Genomic DNA, 17,942 nt, shown 5'->3' on the forward strand with positions numbered 1-17,942 from the left:
GCCTCTCTTGAGCCAACCCAGGTCAGGAGAAAGTACAGCAAGAGAAATCGAGAAAAAGGTCACACTTTCTGTTCCTTGTAGGTGCTAGAGGAAGCAGGTTCAGGTGAGAATACTACAAGTAGGAAACATTCTTCCATTTGCACCTACATCTTTTTAACCTTTAACAGCAAAGGTCAGTTTTTAACCTTTAACGGCCGAGGTCAGTTTGGAGGATATTTTCAGCATCTGACAGAAGAAACCTGTACCGTCAAAGGGTACTGAAGGACCCCCGTCTGACAGCGGGCACTCTCTCATTTCCATCACACAAAACAATGCCGTGAGGGAAGGGTACTCACCATTGGTATCCAGCGATCTTCTCAGCTTGTTCCAAACAGACAGGAACACGTTAACTCTCCTCTGTAACAGGTCCCTCATCACATCTGAGCAATACCAGAAACAGGAATCCTTGAAATATCTTTTACTGGCAACACCATGAAACTCAATAATATAAGAATTTTCAAAGCACACCACATAACCTTAGGTAACTGTTCAAACAGACCAGAAATGTTTAAATGTACATTAAACAGTTTTCCAACGTTATCAAATTGTGTAATTTGCTGTTTGTTTATATTCTTCCATTATTGAGTGCTTTTGGCACATGCTACAAGGCTGCATGGATCCTTGGTCTGCATGACCCTTAAGAAATCTTCCATAAGTACTTAAGAACAGAAGTAATTGCACTTGAGTGCAATTAAAGGAGTTGTCACAAAACGCCTGTTTCTGACTTAACAGAAGGGCCGGATACCTATTACACATTTTAGGAAGGCCCTTACTCTAGAGCAGCTTAGAAATTCAACATACCCACAGCTGCGTTCAGGGATTTATCTTGCCTATCTCTGAGCAGAGTCCCTACCTCTTGTGCTTAAATTCTCTTAAAACCACTAACATTTTTAAAGAAAAAACTCTAACATCAAGGCCTCCAGTATATTTGGATAGGAGTTGAAAGGAAATATAAGGACTTAAGATTGCAAGTTTAAGAGAAGTTTTCACCTTCATTTTCATCTGGACTATCCAAGCAATCTTTCTAAAGCACTTTTTGTTTCACTAATTTACAGTTTTGGTGGAATCTTCTCACCTGAGCGGGGTTCGTTGAGGAAGTCTCTGATCGTGCAGCGCTTCACATCAGCAGTGTTCTGAAATTGCCTCACTAAGTCTCTCTGAAGAGCCAGAATCTCTGGTAAAGTTTTAACCAGCCTCAGTTCTGTTTCCTGGAAGAGGAAAGGGGATCTATGAGTAAAGCTGTCCTTGGACAAACCAGTTTTGAATACTTCTATTGAATTACTTTTCAAATGTTTAAAAGAAAAAATACTTTACATGTGCAGTTCTCAAGACTGAGACTGCAGGGGAGTTGGACCAAATGCACCCAGAGGTCCCTTTCAGTCTCAGCCGGGTGGTGAGGCACAGGAGCAGGTTGGCCAGAGAGGTTATAGATGCCCCATCCCTGGAGGTGTACAAGACCAGGATGGATGAGGCCCTGGGCAACCAGATCTAGTGGGTGGCATCCCTGCCCATGGCGGGGGGGTTGGAACTAGATGATCTTTAAGGCCCCTTCCAACCCAAGCCATTCTATGATTCTCTTCTTCCGTGGAGTATTATCTGAACATTGTGGGGTCTCATCCCTGTATTACACTCACCTTCTGCAGAAACTTCCACAGGAGAGGGACAGTGTCCTTGGCATTATTTTGCTGGACTACATGGCCCAGGTTCTCCACTGAAATCCTCTTTCGGCAGCTCCACATCTTGGAATGATGGATGTGACTGTCCTTGGGCAGTTGGGACAGGAAAGTGACTGGGTCGCCATACACCATTTTCACTACTGGGTTGGAAGAGATTCTCTCATCCTCTTGGATTTCTTTATTTAACTTCAGAAGTTTTTTGTCCAAACCCTGCAAAACATAATGGTATTCTATCAGCATTGGCAGCTTCGTGCAATGTTCATGCTCCCTCCATGGGAGCATATTTCCCTAACAGCTTGATGACCAATTCACACAAAAGTATGTCAAAACAGAAGATGAACTTCTAGGGAATGCATGTAAAAAACACACTGCAAAACAGCTGTTTATGCTCTAAAATTTTTCTTTGTTCACCAGCTCATCCAGCCCTCAGGTCTTCCATTCTTTAAATAATACACATGAGGAAAAAAGGCAAACGATTAATTTGGGGCACCCTTATGCTCACTTGGGCAAGTACTTTCAACTGAACAAAGATATTTCTACGTTTACATCTGCACAAAATCCTCATAACATAACTCAAATCTGATTCTCATTTCCAAGGGTATAATAAAGTTGGCTGACCCTCTCTCACACACAGCTTCCATATTTCATATAAAAGAGTCACAGAATAACTGATGCTGGGTGGGACTCCAGAGATTCCCCAGTCGAAATCCCCTGCTTGAAAGCAGGGTCATCTACAGCAGGGCATCTACAACCTAGAGATGGAAGTGACTAGCTGACAACAAACTAATGTGGACCTGCAGTTATACCATAAATAGCTTGCATTTAGGAATAGCCGGGTGAAGAAAGTAGCACAGGTGTCACAGCAGGTCGGATTTCCAAAGTTGCTTTTGAACTGCTCAACTTTTTTTTTTTTATTATTTTTTTTTTTTTACAGCTAATTTCTCACCTCCAACTCAGGAACAATAACTGTGTCTGCAACAATTCTTTCCCACTTGTTTCTTTTCTCCTTGGTGGAAAGCATACCATCAAATTGAACTGGCCCTGCAACAGAAATTTAAGAGTCTTATGTTCACAATATTTCAGTTACAAGATAGCTCAGATTCTCTTAGCTTTTAGATGTGACATCCTTGCAAGTTCATATGATGAGCTAAGAGCAACTACAGAGGTCATAGAGGCTAAATGAGTATCTCGGCCTAGTTGGAGAGTGTCATCCAAAACAGCACACACTACTTTGAGTAGCAACCTCTGCTTGTGAGCTGGAAGTTCTGTCAATGTATCTTGAAGCCATTTATTCATTAATTTCTTTCCAGAATTATGTACCAAACCTTGCAAACCCCATATATTTGACCAAAGGAGAAGCAAGCAGCCAAAAATTCTTCACTACCTACAGCAAGAAACAAGCCTCGAATTTCTGGATCTCTCTCAGCTCAGCTACCACCTGTTGAAAGTGGTCTGTTAGCAAAGAAGCTAAGTAACTGTTGCCCTTAAAACGCTGATACAGCTTGCAGATGTGATATGGCTAGTAGTTTTCCTTACACTGGCGTGGGTGCTGATGGGGGTCCTTGAGAAGGCTGCTTAGAACAAGATGAAGGATGCTGATAGTCTCATCTACACTCTTTCCCAAAATTTTTGTCATCTGTGCCAAGTCCTCCTGAATATGCTGCTGCAGGAAAATTACTGAGTTGCGCACCTGTGGCTTGATAATCTTTCGCAGTGACTGAAGAGCAACAAAAGGAAAGAATGAGCGTAATCAGTAACATCCAGTTCAAGCACAAGGCATGCAAAACTAGTCTTATCAGATAGTCTCTACTCCATCCTACAGGACTCTTACCACTTGTACACATAATGACAGGTATGCATGCACATGTGCACATGCAACTGCATGAAGAAACCAAAAACACTCCTGGGCAAGACCAATTTGGGTCTTGCATCTTGAAAGACTTCCCTAGTCACTAGGCAACACGACTAGAAGGACTAGTGACATATAAAGGTGAATTTCATGTGGCCATTTGGGACTATTATTGGAAGATCACAGAATCACAGAATTGTCTAGGTTGAGATACCTGAGGATCCTTTGTGGCTCCCAGCAACATTGCCAGATGTGTGAGCAAGCGTATCAGAATGAAGACAACTGGGGACATGGGTCGGTCAGACACTTCCACCATTTCTTTTCTGCGTTGTGCATCTCCAAGTATGTGGCCAGTTTGAGTTCTGTCTTCATTATTCCTGCCAGAAAGTATGCATAGCGATTTTTGCTTTGACAGAAAACACAGAAGTAGTCTTTGATACCCAATAATGTCTTTCTGATCATAAGTTCTCTGAATGCTATAAAAAGGTGATGATTAAAAGTGCTACAGGGGAATGAAGACCTTCAGTAAGTTTTGTACACAAATAAGCAAACTTGTTTTTGCTGGTCGACTACTTCTTGTTGGACATCTCTTCCAATTACATTTTCTATGAAAAATGCAATGCCCAACCCTGTGGGGCAAGATTAGCCAGCTTCATGCTGGGCAGATGAAAAGCCACTGCCTTTAGACTTAGTGACTTTAACTTTCTTTATGCAATGGCTGGAAGTGCGAATCCAGAGAATCAAGGAGGAGGGAGCACAAGTCATAAATCCTGGAGTTTTGGTAGAAGTTCTTCAGTCATGATGATCCCTCTAAGAAAATGCAGCCTGCTACTATATGTCAATATAGAACCACGTAACAGGTATCTGCCTAGATGAGCAGAAACATGGAAAACCTAAAACTACAAGCTTGACAAGCTCTTTTTTAAGGCAGTTTCTGCAAATTCAGTTACACCAGCACTCCCCATTGCCGAATCTCTTCCCCCTCCCAGAGGAGAATGTGTGACATAATGAGGAATTCCAAGTGCCACCTTTCAGGTAGCAGCACGAGGTAATACCTTTTACTCTGAAACCACAACAGGCAAGTACTGTATCATTTTGCACTGAGAAGGTTAATGGATCAAAGCATACCTAAATGCTTGAAAGCCGGGCAGTGATTTGTGTTGCTCCCCTCCGACTTGGGCACCACAGTCAAGACAGCGGCTAATTTCCATGGGCCTGCCACACTAGCAAAAAGCAAGAATGAAAACACTGAATTCCAGAATAGTAACAGCGACAATGAAACAAAAATCCATGCCATAGCTGGTTAATTTGAAAGCTGCTATATACTGGACAAATGATCTCTGCCTGCCTTATTTACTAGATTTTTTGGTACAATCTGTGTTACAGCAATTCTAAATTTTACATTGCAATGGCAAAATGATTAGTAATCTAGAGTTTATAAAATGAACTGCTGTGCAATAGAACATAAACAGTAACTAAAATATAAAACAGTTTATTGTTGAAAAAACCACCTGCTTAAAAAAAACACCACCAATCTAAAAATTCTTACCTCTCCTACAGTGCAGGGGTGGCCATTTGGACATGCTATGAAGAAGGAGAAACAAAACAGGACAGTATTAGAAGACAGCCATTTATGAAGCCCCTGTTATTTCCTTTCATAGGCACCATCATCCTGAAGCAAGAAATATGCTTCAAGGTCTAATGGAAAGCACTGAAATTCCTGAAGGAGTCATAGGCTCACACAACAACCAGAAGAAGCTTTCAGTGCTTCTCTCCTTGAAAGAAACATGGAATGAAAACCTGAAAAATTCTGCTACCAAGTGCCATATAGGCTAGTAAGCACGAATGTTCCCATGGCCCCCAGCTTCCTAGTTTTCAGTTAAATCCTGCTATGAAAAGCAGAGAACTGAAAACTAGCCAGGAAGATGGCAAAGTGCTGCTCTCCTGCTTACACCTCTTTAACTGCCAGAAGTAACAGGACACAGGACAGGTCTCCCACAGTCTCAAACTCCGTAAACAGCTATAAGCTTGAGACTAAACAGAAACTCAGTGCACTTTGGTGCGTTACCCAATACAGGTCTTAATATACAACAGATAAGTCATGCTGAGGAGTGTCTGTCCTCACATTAGGAATCGTCTCATTCAAAAACAAGGATTCTCCTTCAATCTCTTTCAAAGCCAGTCAGAAGCACTTACTGTACCAGTGCAGAGCAGACACTCCTTCCCAGGCCCTCGCCTGAGCCATTATATCTTCTGGCATTGTAGGCAGAAAAGAGTGCTAAGGAAGAAAAAAATATGACAACTGAATATATGCATCAGTTCTTTTTTTTTGTAGCAGTTGCTCCTTGTTCTCCATCATAATAAGCAACCAATGACATCTAAACCAGTCCAGAGCCTGGTTCTGTGCTAATTAATCCCAACAATACTGAACTAATCATACATCAGTAATTCACAATTAAAACAATGAGTTGGTATCTTTTGGCATTAAGGTTATGTTATAGAGGACCCAGCAAATGTGCGAAAGAACTATCAGTGTGCTGAACTACCACGAGTTAAATCTCTTTACCTCCATGGTATCTGGAGCGAATGCCAGACTCCTCAGGGGCTGCAGGATGGGGTTCTGCCCACACAGCAAGACAGCTGTAGTATGAACAGCCATCTCAATTAGCGCTCCGTTGTGGCTGAAGCTTTGAGGATCCACTGTCAGAAGAGATGGCAGCGTATTCGTCACAAGACAAGCTGCAAAGTTCTGCACGTCTGGAGAATTCAGGACTCCGGAGTTCTGGATGAACTCAGTCATAGCACTTACTTGCTGAAAACACACATTTAAAGAAATAAAACCAGCATGATATTGTCCATCAAACTGAGGAGAACTAGCAGCTGCTTCCAGTGCTATGCTATCCTCTGCTTTGAAAACACTTTCCATTTGCCCAGGTCAGGGCATAATCAGAACAAAAGGCTCTTTCACTAATTATTTAAATCTCACTTATCCTTATCAAGGAAGCATGTTTGTCACAAGCCCCCAGAATCAAGCATCTTACCTGCTGTTTGGGATGAAGATTTGAGTCATTAACTCCATACAGGACAGTGACCTCTCTGAAAATAGCCAGGAGCAGATGGACAGCCTGTACAGCTGGGGAGCTGCTAGATGCCTGAAAAAGAAGAACCAATGATACAGTGGAGAAGAGGTGACAGTTGTCACAGATGAACTTTCACAAGGTTTCAGTTTGTTGTTGGTCTGTTATTCAGTCTTATGAGCAGACTTCAGCAGGTCTGCATTAAAGCTGTCCCCACACATGAAGGGGAATAATGCAGAAATCACTGTTCAAGCCACACGTAAATGAGTAATCTGACAGCCTTCTAGCTGATTATGTGTTTTACATAAGAAATTTCTCAATTATTTTACTTATAGCACCAGTATATGCCTGCCTTCAAACCAAGCCAACACACAGGCGAGTAAAAAATCACAATGTATTCGTGGTACAGAGAAATTCGAACAGGCATTTTTTGTCAAATTTCTTCTTGAACATTTTCATATACAAAACACATACTGGAAGAAGGTTAGTTGCACAGAAATCACCTGGTTGATTTGGTACAGTAAGAGACAAGGCTAGGCAGATATGGGCAGGCAGGGAGGAGGCATAAAGCTTCGCCAGTTACCTGCCTACTCTCCAGTCAGTTGGTCACAAGGTGCCTGTAATACTTGCTCGTAAAACAAACTGCTATGATTTATTAGAAGGGAGAGAAGCAAGGATGAGGCAACCAACAGATATAACCTCAACGTTACATACACTAGAACACATGCGACAAAAGCACAGACATCTGTGTCTCAGACAGGATAAGCCACTGCAGCTTTCAAAAATCAGAAGGCAACCCAGGTATCTCCATTGGAAAGAGATGCTGGCAAAACAAATGTATAAAGCTTAAACACTAGCCACCCAGAACCCATGACAGGATTTTGTTGAGGAGAGCATGCCCTACCTTCTCTGCCTCTAGAAGATCCTCAGTCTTGCACTCAATCATGGCTTTCCCCACAGCATCACGCAGGACTCTGTAATTCTTGCCACATGCCAGGTAACGATCAATGTGATTAGACTGGCTCCTCTGTACCTACAAAGGGAAAAGCCCACAGTGAGCATTGTGGACATTAACCAGCCACTGGAAAAGGTGCAATCCGCTCTTTGCAAGAACCATTCCTCCCAAGAACTCTGTCATTTCAGCCCTGAAGAGAGGAAGCAGGCAGGCACATCAACCTAAATGGCTTCTCATTGCCATAACAGATTCCACTCAGTAGGATCCAAGGATAAGTCAGCTTCACAACCACTGCCACTGTGGTAAGTCCCCCAAAGCCACACAGCACTAGAAGCACCCCAAAGCAGCACCAACTGAAGACTAAGAGGAGAGAACCATCCCCAAGGAGACGCCTCTTCCTTACCTGTTGCAGAATTTCTGCTGGGAACACCCAGTTAAACCGTGCCTCTGTGACAAGCTTCTGAGCAAATTCCATCCCATACTGGTTAGCAATTTTCCGAACCAGGTAAACACGATGCCAGTTGTTCTTGGTGAGGCTACAGAACACCTTCACATTTGCCAAGTAACGCTGCTTCTCCTCTGCCTGGTCTTGCACTGAAGAAGAGAAAGCAAAAACACATCCTGCCTTGGAAAACTTTTGCTGCCAACACCAGCTGTAGCACCAAGCTCCTTTCACTTGTACTTGCTGGCCATGCAGGAGAACCTGAAAGCTCTCTCTTCGTCAGCTGTTTATCTAGAATGTTCCCTCAGCACCACACTTTGATGCTTCATGGACTGCGTTAGCATCTCAGAGTATTCTCGACATGCTGATCTTCTTTATTGAGTCAGTGATTCAGCTCAGTACTTTAATTTTTGTTTGTTTTTTAAAAAAGCATCTCTTCCTCCTTTTCAGCTGCCTAGATCTCCCACTTATATAAAACAAGAAGCCTTAAAGCAATCATATTTCTGAAGCATCACTTAAACTTCAATGAATAAAGCGTAATTTCGTATGTTCTTCCCACAGTGACTTTACTCCGTCTACAACATTTCCATTTGACAGCACAATTATCACTTACCTGGGAGCTCATGCAAGTCAAAGAGCAGCTCTGCAGCCTTACTCAGGTACAAGCGAACCTTGGCTACTGCCTGCAGATATTCAACAGACAATTCCTGAGGAGCTTCTTGTTTGCTTTTTGGGAGATAGTTATCTGGAAAGCCTCTGTCTTCAGGCAGATAGCTGATATGCTCATATCCAAGACTGCCTTCAGACTTTTCACACATAGAATCCTAAAGATGGGCCGGAACATTGCATGAGCAGCAGAACTACTTAAGTCAGATATTCTCTGCATTGGTACTTTATACCCCCAGTGCATCCTCACTGCAATAAGCACAATGAACTTCCACGTTTTTCACAACTCTCTCCACTCCACTGCTGTCAGCTCCTTCCTGTGATCTCTCTGGTGCTTATCTTAAACTTCTGCTGCATCAGCAAACACCTTCAGCAATATGCCCATCTCTCTCCGTATTTCCTGATTGCGTAGATGAGCAAGCATTATAAGCATGCTGACAGGCCACACATGCTGAAACACACGTTCCAAGATGCAAAACTCTCCCTTTCCCTTAGGGAAAATACACACATGGATCTTACCTTTGAAGTCAGCAATTTAACGAAAACTATAAGAAATGAAACCTCTACCCTGCTGTCAAGTTCGTTTGAAGCTGTCTGAAGCATTAAAAGTTAGGCAAGGAGAGGAAAGGTAGACAACTCAAACAGCATAGTAATCCAAAGCTCTGCAAACATGAAAGCATCCATTTTCCACTACTACAGCTTTCCCCTGCTTGCTGCACTCCTGTACTGGAAGTTGAGTCTTATCAGGACTCGCTTAATTCTTCAACACTTGTGATGTGTCCAAAGGAAAGAAGAATTTATGTAATGTAGCAAACAAGCCTTACCTTGAGAAAGCAAGGCTTGTTACTGGACAGCAGGCTCTGAACAGGTGATTTGATATAATTCTTTTGGGGGCTAAGTGGGCAGCTAGTTATGTGCACAAGAAACTTGTGTAAAATTGCAGAACTGCTATTCTCAACTTTTTTTGTTTCGTGTAATAGTTTTGTTGCCCAGGTCTTACTTATCCAGCAATCTTACCTCCAAGCAGTTGACAAAAAGCAAGCAGAGTTCTTTTTTATCATTTTTCTCCAGGATCCGGCTGTGCTCTACCCGGGACAGGTAATCTTGCACATCATTTTTCACTTCACTGAAGCTACAGGAGAGAAAAAACACTCCCTTACCACAACTGCAATGCTGGTGGCTACTACTTGTATTCTAAATCATGATCAAACTACCAGTTAAGTCCATGTGACAGGTAAGGATTACTTTGGATCTGTTTGGAAGACGGAAAAGCAATTATGCTGTTTTTTACCAGCTATCACCTAGCTTCATACTCTGAACTAGGCTTTTATCAAAAAATGACAAATAAGCATTTCTAGAGCATAAATCATCTGCTCAGTCTTCTAAATCAAATTTGTAGAACAATCACACTAGAGGCATGGCTCTTTACATGTACTGTCTGCAAAGAGAGGCTGGAGAAACTTTTCTGAATGAAGAGGTCTGCGTAAACATCCAGAAGATCACTCTTGATTAAATGGCTGTGGATCAGGGATCGGGAGTATTACTTCGCTGATTTAGAATACATCAGCTAGTCAGCTATCGTTAAGGCCTCCCAAGCCATCCATGTTCAGCACAGGTTTAGGTTGAGAACAGCTCAGTGGCACAGACTGGTCAAATAGTTCACACAAGCCACATGCAAGTCAGCCAAGTTGCTTGACTAATACAAAGGCACAAGTTAAATTTGACCTTTAATGATCTAAATTCAGTGAATAGCGTGGAAGTGAGAACAAACAGGTTGGTTTTCATGATGTCACGAAAAAAGCTGAAACACTCCCCGGTACAACATCCATTAACTGACTGTGCTCACCTGTACTTCAAGAGGAGCTTCAACATTACTGAGCGAATGATGGGAGTTTCATCTACTTCATCATCAAATGGGGACAGAAATTTTGTGTAGGTAGTAGGGTGAACTGTGGAGATACGGAAAAGATGGGATTGGAAAAGATGGGAAAAACTGGCAAGAGAATCAACTCCGTGAGGCCGAGTATCAGATGAAGGGAGCTCACCTGAACCTTTCAGTAGGTCCCTGTGAACAAACAGCAGATTAAGGAGCTCTTGGATCACCTCTGTCTCAGGGGGCTCATTGTCCTTGAAACACATGGTAGTAACCACATCTATGAAGAAACTATTGCACCTCTGCCGGAACAGGGCATTTCTTGCTATGGCAGTGCTAGGTGAAGGGTAAAAAGCATTAGGACAATGTTCAAATACAGAACCAGTTAAATAATGGATGAAGCACAAGTCTGGAACTAAAGCCTTATGAGGAGCGGCTGAGGGAACTGGGGGTGTTTAGTCTGGAGAAGAGGCTCAGGGGAGACCTCATTGCTCTCTGCAACTACCTGAAAGGGAGCTGCAGGGAGTTCGGGGTCAGCCTCTTCTCACAGGTAACCAGTGATAGGACTAGAGGGAATGGCCTCAGTGGCAACAGGGGAGGTTCAGGTTGGAAATTAGGAGAATTTTTTTTTCTCAGAAAGAGCAGTCAGGCATTGGGACTTCAGACATGCGAATCAGAATTTCCTTACACAGCCAGGCCCACTGCAATCCTTCCACCTTGGACAGGAAAAAGTACCTGAGTTCCTTGGAAACAGTTAAATTAACATCCTCAACAGCAACTCTGCAGACTGGACAATGCATCTGTGCTGGTATTAGCCATGTACTGATGCACTTCTGACAAAATGCATGGCAGCAATGCAGGCAAACTGGATCCTTTGGCTCTCCTAGGCAGATCGAACATGGCTTCAAACCATATCTGTAATTCAGGAACAACAGTGACCATGATTGCTTCAATGCTGTCCTACCAAAAATCTTTAATAAGATATTCATCTGCAGCTAGAGTCAGAGGATATAATGTAAGACCTGTTGAATAACCACTCAGTTTCAGGGTGTGGAATAAAATAGAAGACATTGTTCTTCATCTGGCTTTCATTGTGTTGAATGCAAGACTTTATGTCCAGAAATAGAGGCAATACAGACAATATTCCTACTCGACCCTGTCACTTGTCTCAATGTCACTACCTGTAGAGCCTGTGGCTGACTTCCTCCTTACATTCACACAGTACTTTCATCACTGCAACAAAAGTAGGATGAGTCTTCATGTCTGAATCCTGTTGAAAACACTGCAGAAGGAAAGGGCAAAGCTAAATGACTCAGCTCTACTACCATAGACAACAATACACATGATCAGCAGAAGCACACAAGGAAGGGATAAAAAAAAAAAAATCACATCTTGGCTTACCTTGGCAAGAAGCAAAGTGTATTTTTTCACTAAACTCTCAAACTCTGGCATCAAAGTGTTGATACCAAATAACACGTGTTCTACAAACAGAGACATGGAGAAAACCCGGTTCCAGCAGACTCTGTGGGAAGGAGAGTGTGATTTCAGAAAGTACAATTATGAGATGAGAGCTGACACTGACTGTGCAACGAGTACAAATGAAAGCGCAATCAGGTCAGCCTAATGATCTCACTGCTTTTCATGCTCACCACTACACTTCTCATGCAACTTTTCATGTATGTCCTATGGTTATCAGCCTCTGAACCACAGCCTGACTTTTTTGTCAAGGACAAAACATGTAACAGTACCTAACACAGTGAGCTTATGGCATATGATTCTGTCCTGTAGCAGAGCGGAGACCTTCTGCAGCTGTCCTTTTGCTGCAGAGCAAAAGCCACCACAATGACCTCACTCTTCTACACTTCAAACTTCTATTAAAACAGAAAGTATTTATTTTTTCTTTTGTGAGTTAACTAAATTTTCTTCACTTAGGTTAAACTAAACAAGGTCTGTGAGAAATTGGTGTAGTTGCCTTGGCCTGTCTTGCAAGAGACAAGACTCCTGTCTTAGATGCAAAGTTCCCCATCTCTCTCAGACTTTATGCACATGGGATGAAGTGGGAAGACATTGCTGATTAATGGCAACTTAACGAGTGTTTTAAATAAGCACTAAACTTAGCTGGAATGTACGGGATAACACTTCTAGATTTAGGGGGAGCATCTGTGTAAGGACAGAAATAAAGATCTGGCTCTTGGTGCTTAATAAGTAACTGAGCCAAGCGGAACCTGGAAAGATTTGCAAAGTCTTCATCTGAGAAAAGCAGCATCAGAGCACCTTTCAGCCTGCACTGATATCCTTATTAACAGCAAGGCAAAGATCAAGATTGTGAGCAGATCTACAGTACTTACTTGAGTTCTTTTAGCAGCTGATGGCACTGACTCCCACTTGTCTGTAAATCCTTTTCTTTACAAAGAAATTCAATTGGCATTTGAAGATTTTTCACTTTCTGCAGCCAGATAGCTGGAATTGCTGTCTGCACTTGATTCTCCAGCTCTTCAGCGCACACGATTGCAGCTAACACATCTAAAACCTAGTTGCACACACAGGATGTAAGTATAATGCAGCAGTAGCATGTCAGAATTATTTATGAACTCTGTATTGGGCTCTCAATCTGGTTTGCTATGGCAGGTGTTGTACTGAATAATGTTCTATTTGATCATCTTAATCTCTGGAACTTTCACATGCTCATGGCTCAGATCATTAGCACACCCTATTAAGCTGACGTGAAAACATAGCAAACTGTTTTAAACCCTATTAATAAGAACGATAATATTGCAGGCTATGCTTAATACTGAGAATTCTGACTGAGCTTCTGCTTCCCACTTTAGCTGAAATCAAATGGAGACTGAACACAAGCTAATTCAGTGAAGACAGCTCTTTGTTAGGGTTGAGGATCACAAAATGTCTGGTAATGACTCTACCATCTCTGAACGTTGCATTTCATATCCTTTCAGGTTCATAAGGGGGCCAACCACACTGGGGTGTACAGCCAGGATCCTAGAGAAGTTCTGCAAACGGCTCTTGAACTGATTGTATCCAAGGTGGACCCAAGGCAAGCATGGCACCGTATCCTCTCTTCTGGGAGATGTTGCTTTCCGTTCCTTTATACAGGATGAGAAGGCAATTTGCAGACACTGAAAGGTTAGGAGAAAAAATTAATCAAAATTAAAAATATATATACTTTTATAATTAATTTTGGATTATAAACCCTGACAAAATTATCTGGAAAAAAATAAAATCAGTACTTTACACAGACAGCCTCAAATTATGTGGCCATTTCTATAGCTGCTCCTATGGAAGCGCTTTTCTGAGTAAGGCCTCAGCAATTTCAGCAGCTACTCAGTGTCAAACATCTGCTTTGTGGCTAGCTTACTGTTAGTCTGAGAGGAGGATTTTGTCCAAGAAGGAGAGATTGACACAAAAGGGAATGTACACAGCTTTCACACCCATCCCTCCATACAGAGTTTCCAGTTCTCGTTCCAGACACTGACCTGCAGTTCCTCTTGGGAGGACACATTAATGGTCAAGACAATGAAGTCTGTGATATAGCACTGGAAGAGCATCTGCCTTTCTTCCTCAGTCAGAGAAGATATAAATTTTCCCAGTGCAGTTTTCTGGAAGATATCCACAAACTTCTCAGCTTGGTCTGGAAAACAAGAATGCAGAGAAAAGCTGAATATTAGGAGGAAGCTGGGTTTGATATGCTTCTATTCTAAAGAAACTGACACCTAATCAATCACTGGTGCAGTGCATACAGCATTGCCCTCATTCAGAAGGCTAACAAGGGATTTGAGGCCAGGCCTTCTCAGCCCAGGCATCATCGCCATATTTATTGGATCTCAATCTTGTCTTCAAAATGCTGTGGAAATACCAAAAGTTGATGACAAGGGCACAGAATATGCAAGAAATACTAATACTGAGAAGCACAAAGAAAAGCTAGTTGCACAAAGCTCTGCTGGCTTGTATGAGTACGGAGGGACTGAAGGTGATTCCAGGGTCATGGAAAGGTAGAGGTGTGCTAGTGATACGCCAGAGTTTACAAGGCAGACGGATGGAGCTGTTCTGCATTGTGAGCTCAAGCCAAGCACTCACCTTCAGTGTTTTGGATGTATTGAGTTTCCAGCCACATCTCATCCAAATACTCCTTTATCCTCCAGCTGAAGGGCATCTCATTCCCAGCATCAGCAGACACCATCATGCTGTTCTGCACCAGGATTATCTCTGTCTGAGAGCTACGAGATCAAAAGGTCAGTAACATACCAGGCTTTTGCCAGGGAAATGCATTCAGACGACAGAGGCAGGAAGCTTCAGAAAGCAAGAAATTAGCCCTAGAAGGGGAAAAGAACTGAAGGACTCATTAACAGACCTCATCCTGCCAATTGCATAGCATTAGGAGTTATTCAGTAAGCATTCCCTAGCAAAAAGACTGTCATGGCAGGACATGCAGGCTTCAAGGGATGGGTAAGAAGTGTGAGCAAGCCAAGAGCTAGAGAGCAAAGCCCAGGAGTACTGGGTACAAGTAGAAAGAAGAGACTTCTGAAGTCACTGAGAACAGCCCTGCCACCTTTGACACAGCACAGGAGAGCAACCAACAGTGTTAATCTCCCACATGGATTTAAAGCCAGTGGAGGACTGGGTCTCAGTGCTGCCAGCCAATTCCTCCTGCTGCTCTCTCCAGGAGCTCACCTGTTTTTACCCACATTGTAAGGGATAGTCAGAAGTTTTGTATCACTGAAGATGAACATCCACAGCTTTGTCACCCACTCAGGTGTCGGCCTGACCAACAGCTCCAGATTGCCATTTCTGTCTATGACAGCAATCAGGAGAGCCAGGAATGGAGTGATCACGTTCTGGACTCGCTTCCACAAGGTGTGCCTTTGGGGGCAGAAAGAGACCAAGAAACCAAGAGGGAAGATGAACAATATTATCAGCAAATCAGGAAGTGGTTGTGCTGAAAAACTGCTGACATTAGTGTGTGAGAGTCCTAATGCTACCTTTACAAGGGGGGAGAAGAAAACCCCTACACTTCTCTCGCTCATAGCTCGCCTGTAATCCCACTGTTCAATTCAGAGCACTTGTGCACTCAAGCATTTCTGTTCCAGTACAGCCCATGCAGCTGTAAGTCACCCTCCTTCAGAAGCCAAGAGAGACTCCACCACAAACTGGAGACTGACACTGCAAATATTAAGATTACACAAAACTGCTGTCTCTGCTGCACTGTTGCCATTTGCAGACTTTCCTTGGAAACCTGCAGGTTACAAGATATTGCTGCTGTCCTCACCTGAAGGTGCCAGCCTCCTGAAGAGCACTTAGGTTGGAAGCCTCCCGAAGCACCCAGTTTTCTGGGTAAAAGGAATTTTCTTCTTGCTTCTTCAAAAGGTTGGAGAGACGAGCCTTTGTTATCTTCAGGAAAGAGGCTAGAAAACAACAAGAAACTTGCATTTTTTCTTCAACTGGCCTTGGATCAGAACACAAATATCACCCCAAGAACAGCATTTTACAGTTGTTTCAATAATAGACCAACGGTGAACAGCCAGCTACCAGCCATGGAGTGAAACCCAGCTGGCCACTGGTCATAAGTGTGTTTCCCCAGGGGTGGGTGTTGGTCCCCACCCTCTTTAATATCTTTACTGATGACTTGGATGAGGGAATGGAGCGCACCCTCAGTAAATTTGCAGATGACACCAAGTTGGGGGGAAGTGTCGATCTGCCGGAGGGTCGGAAGGTTCCACAGAGGGACCTGGACAGGTTGGGTCGATGGGCAGAGGCCAAGGGATGAGGTTCAACATGGCCAAGTGGCCAGAGTGCAGGACCCGGCACAACAACCCCATGCAATGCTACAGGCTTGGGGCAGAGTGGCTGGAAAGCTGTGAGATGAAAAGGATCTGGGGGTGCTGACTGATGCTTGCCTGAACACGAGCCGGCAGCGTGCCCAGGTGGCCAAGAAGGCCAACGGCACCCTGGCTTGTGTCAGGAATAGTGCAGCCAGCAGGACCAGGGGGGTGATTGTCCCCCTGTACTCTGCTCTGGTGAGGCTGCACCTCAAGTACTGTGTTCAGCTTTGGGTCCCTCACTACCAGAAGGACATCGAGGCCCTGAAGCGTGTCCACAGAAGGGCTACGAAGCTGGTGAAGGGCTTGGAACACAAGTCCTGTGAGAAGCAGCTGAGGGAACTGGGGGTGTTTGGTCTGGAGAAGAGGCTCAGGGGAGACCTCATTGCTCTCTGCAACTACCTGAAAGGAAGTTGTGGGGAGCTGGGTGTAGGCCTCTTCTCACAGGTAACTAGTGATAGGGCTAGAGGGAATGGCCTCAAGTTGCAACAGGGGAGGTTCAGGCTGGGAATTAGGAGAAATTTCTTTCTCAGAAAGAGTGGTCAGGCATTGGGACGGGTTGCCCAGGGAGGTGGTGGAGTCACCGTCCCTGGGGGTGTTTAAGGGAAGGTTGGACGTGGTGCTTAGGGACGTGGTTTAGTGGGTGATATTGGTGGTAGGGGGATGGTTGGACAGATGATCTTGGAGGTCTTTTCCAACCATAATGATTCTATGATTCTATATAGCACAGCTAGAAAAAGAGCCGTGAGCCATAACTCCAGGAAAAGTCCTACAACCACAAAAGGAGTGACAGACTGGAGCACAGATGCTCTTAGAAGAGTGCCTGGGAGTTCTACCATGTCTACACTACAGCAAGGACCACTGTCCCTTGGGTTCCCAGTGAATTAACTTACATGTATTGGTGGTCCCCTAGATTGGTGTTCAGAGACACCACCAGCTGCAGCCACAGAGCACGTACCTTTCAAGACATCCTCTTTGGATAGAAGGCTAAGGAGAATCTCAATTCGCTTTCTGCTGCGACTAAGATCTTCATTTTGGTCCCGTAGCATTCCCACAGCACTTTGTACACAGCTCCTCAGCAATACAATGGTGTCCAGGACTCCATCCTTCCCAGGAGCAGTGTGAAAAAAAGTTCATCATTATTTGGTTTTATATTCTTGCCCCCAACACATCCATCTGAAAGATTACAGTGCTCTCTAGAAAAGGTTTGTGCCAATTGCTTCCCATGTCACAGTTCTTCTATCATCCCTGGAAGTAAATCTAAGTTCTTAATTTGCAATCAAGTACATGCTTTGACTTTTGTGGCCCTTTTCAAACGTCACACAAAATAGCATTTGTATGAAGATTAGATTCTTACAGGGGAAAAAATCAGCAGTTCAGAAGTGGAAGCTATAAACCCAACTGGGAGGGTGGCATATATGCACTCCCTGTGAGATGCTTAGGCACTAGGGGAGCAAAAGCCCCATGCAGTTACCCTCATACTTGGTATCCTCTGGCATCACATTGATCTGAGGAGCACAAGCCAGTCTTAACA

At 43.6% G+C, this 17,942-nt stretch overlaps 1 protein-coding gene and 1 long non-coding RNA gene across 5 annotated transcripts in view; one reads left to right on the forward strand and one right to left on the reverse strand.

The window, feature by feature from the left end:
* The window catches only part of RNF213 (ring finger protein 213), a 53,245-nt gene that overhangs the window by 3,821 nt on the left and 31,482 nt on the right, over positions 1–17,942 (reverse strand). For 3 of the 4 annotated variants that reach the window (XM_066980279.1, XM_066980281.1, XM_013197926.3), the window contains 27 exons: positions 17,367–17,514; positions 15,859–15,994; positions 15,264–15,452; positions 14,670–14,809; positions 14,069–14,223; positions 13,499–13,711; positions 12,926–13,107; positions 11,979–12,099; positions 11,759–11,859; positions 11,313–11,492; positions 10,750–10,913; positions 10,551–10,653; positions 9,722–9,836; positions 8,652–8,862; positions 8,000–8,190; positions 7,546–7,674; positions 6,606–6,716; positions 6,131–6,376; positions 5,761–5,842; positions 5,114–5,148; positions 4,693–4,787; positions 3,779–3,941; positions 3,252–3,432; positions 2,662–2,756; positions 1,674–1,925; positions 1,115–1,247; positions 336–419 (listed from right to left, as the gene is read on the reverse strand). In XM_066980279.1, the coding sequence (XP_066836380.1) occupies positions 336–419; positions 1,115–1,247; positions 1,674–1,925; positions 2,662–2,756; positions 3,252–3,432; positions 3,779–3,941; positions 4,693–4,787; positions 5,114–5,148; positions 5,761–5,842; positions 6,131–6,376; positions 6,606–6,716; positions 7,546–7,674; positions 8,000–8,190; positions 8,652–8,862; positions 9,722–9,836; positions 10,551–10,653; positions 10,750–10,913; positions 11,313–11,492; positions 11,759–11,859; positions 11,979–12,099; positions 12,926–13,107; positions 13,499–13,711; positions 14,069–14,223; positions 14,670–14,809; positions 15,264–15,452; positions 15,859–15,994; positions 17,367–17,514 (3,955 nt within the window). The remainder of the gene's footprint in view (positions 1–335; positions 420–1,114; positions 1,248–1,673; positions 1,926–2,661; positions 2,757–3,251; positions 3,433–3,778; positions 3,942–4,692; positions 4,788–5,113; positions 5,149–5,760; positions 5,843–6,130; positions 6,377–6,605; positions 6,717–7,545; positions 7,675–7,999; positions 8,191–8,651; positions 8,863–9,721; positions 9,837–10,550; positions 10,654–10,749; positions 10,914–11,312; positions 11,493–11,758; positions 11,860–11,978; positions 12,100–12,925; positions 13,108–13,498; positions 13,712–14,068; positions 14,224–14,669; positions 14,810–15,263; positions 15,453–15,858; positions 15,995–17,366; positions 17,515–17,942) is intronic. The other variant, XM_066980280.1, reaches the window with a different exon arrangement.
* On the forward strand, positions 8,862–13,665 carry LOC136786666 (uncharacterized). Its single transcript, XR_010825944.1, has 3 exons — positions 8,862–9,572; positions 9,776–9,938; positions 13,532–13,665. It is a non-coding gene; the product is annotated as an uncharacterized lncRNA (long non-coding RNA).

This window comes from Anser cygnoides, chromosome 19 (assembly GCF_040182565.1).
Source record: "Anser cygnoides isolate HZ-2024a breed goose chromosome 19, Taihu_goose_T2T_genome, whole genome shotgun sequence".
In the NCBI taxonomy this organism is placed as follows: Eukaryota; Metazoa; Chordata; class Aves; order Anseriformes; family Anatidae; genus Anser; species Anser cygnoides.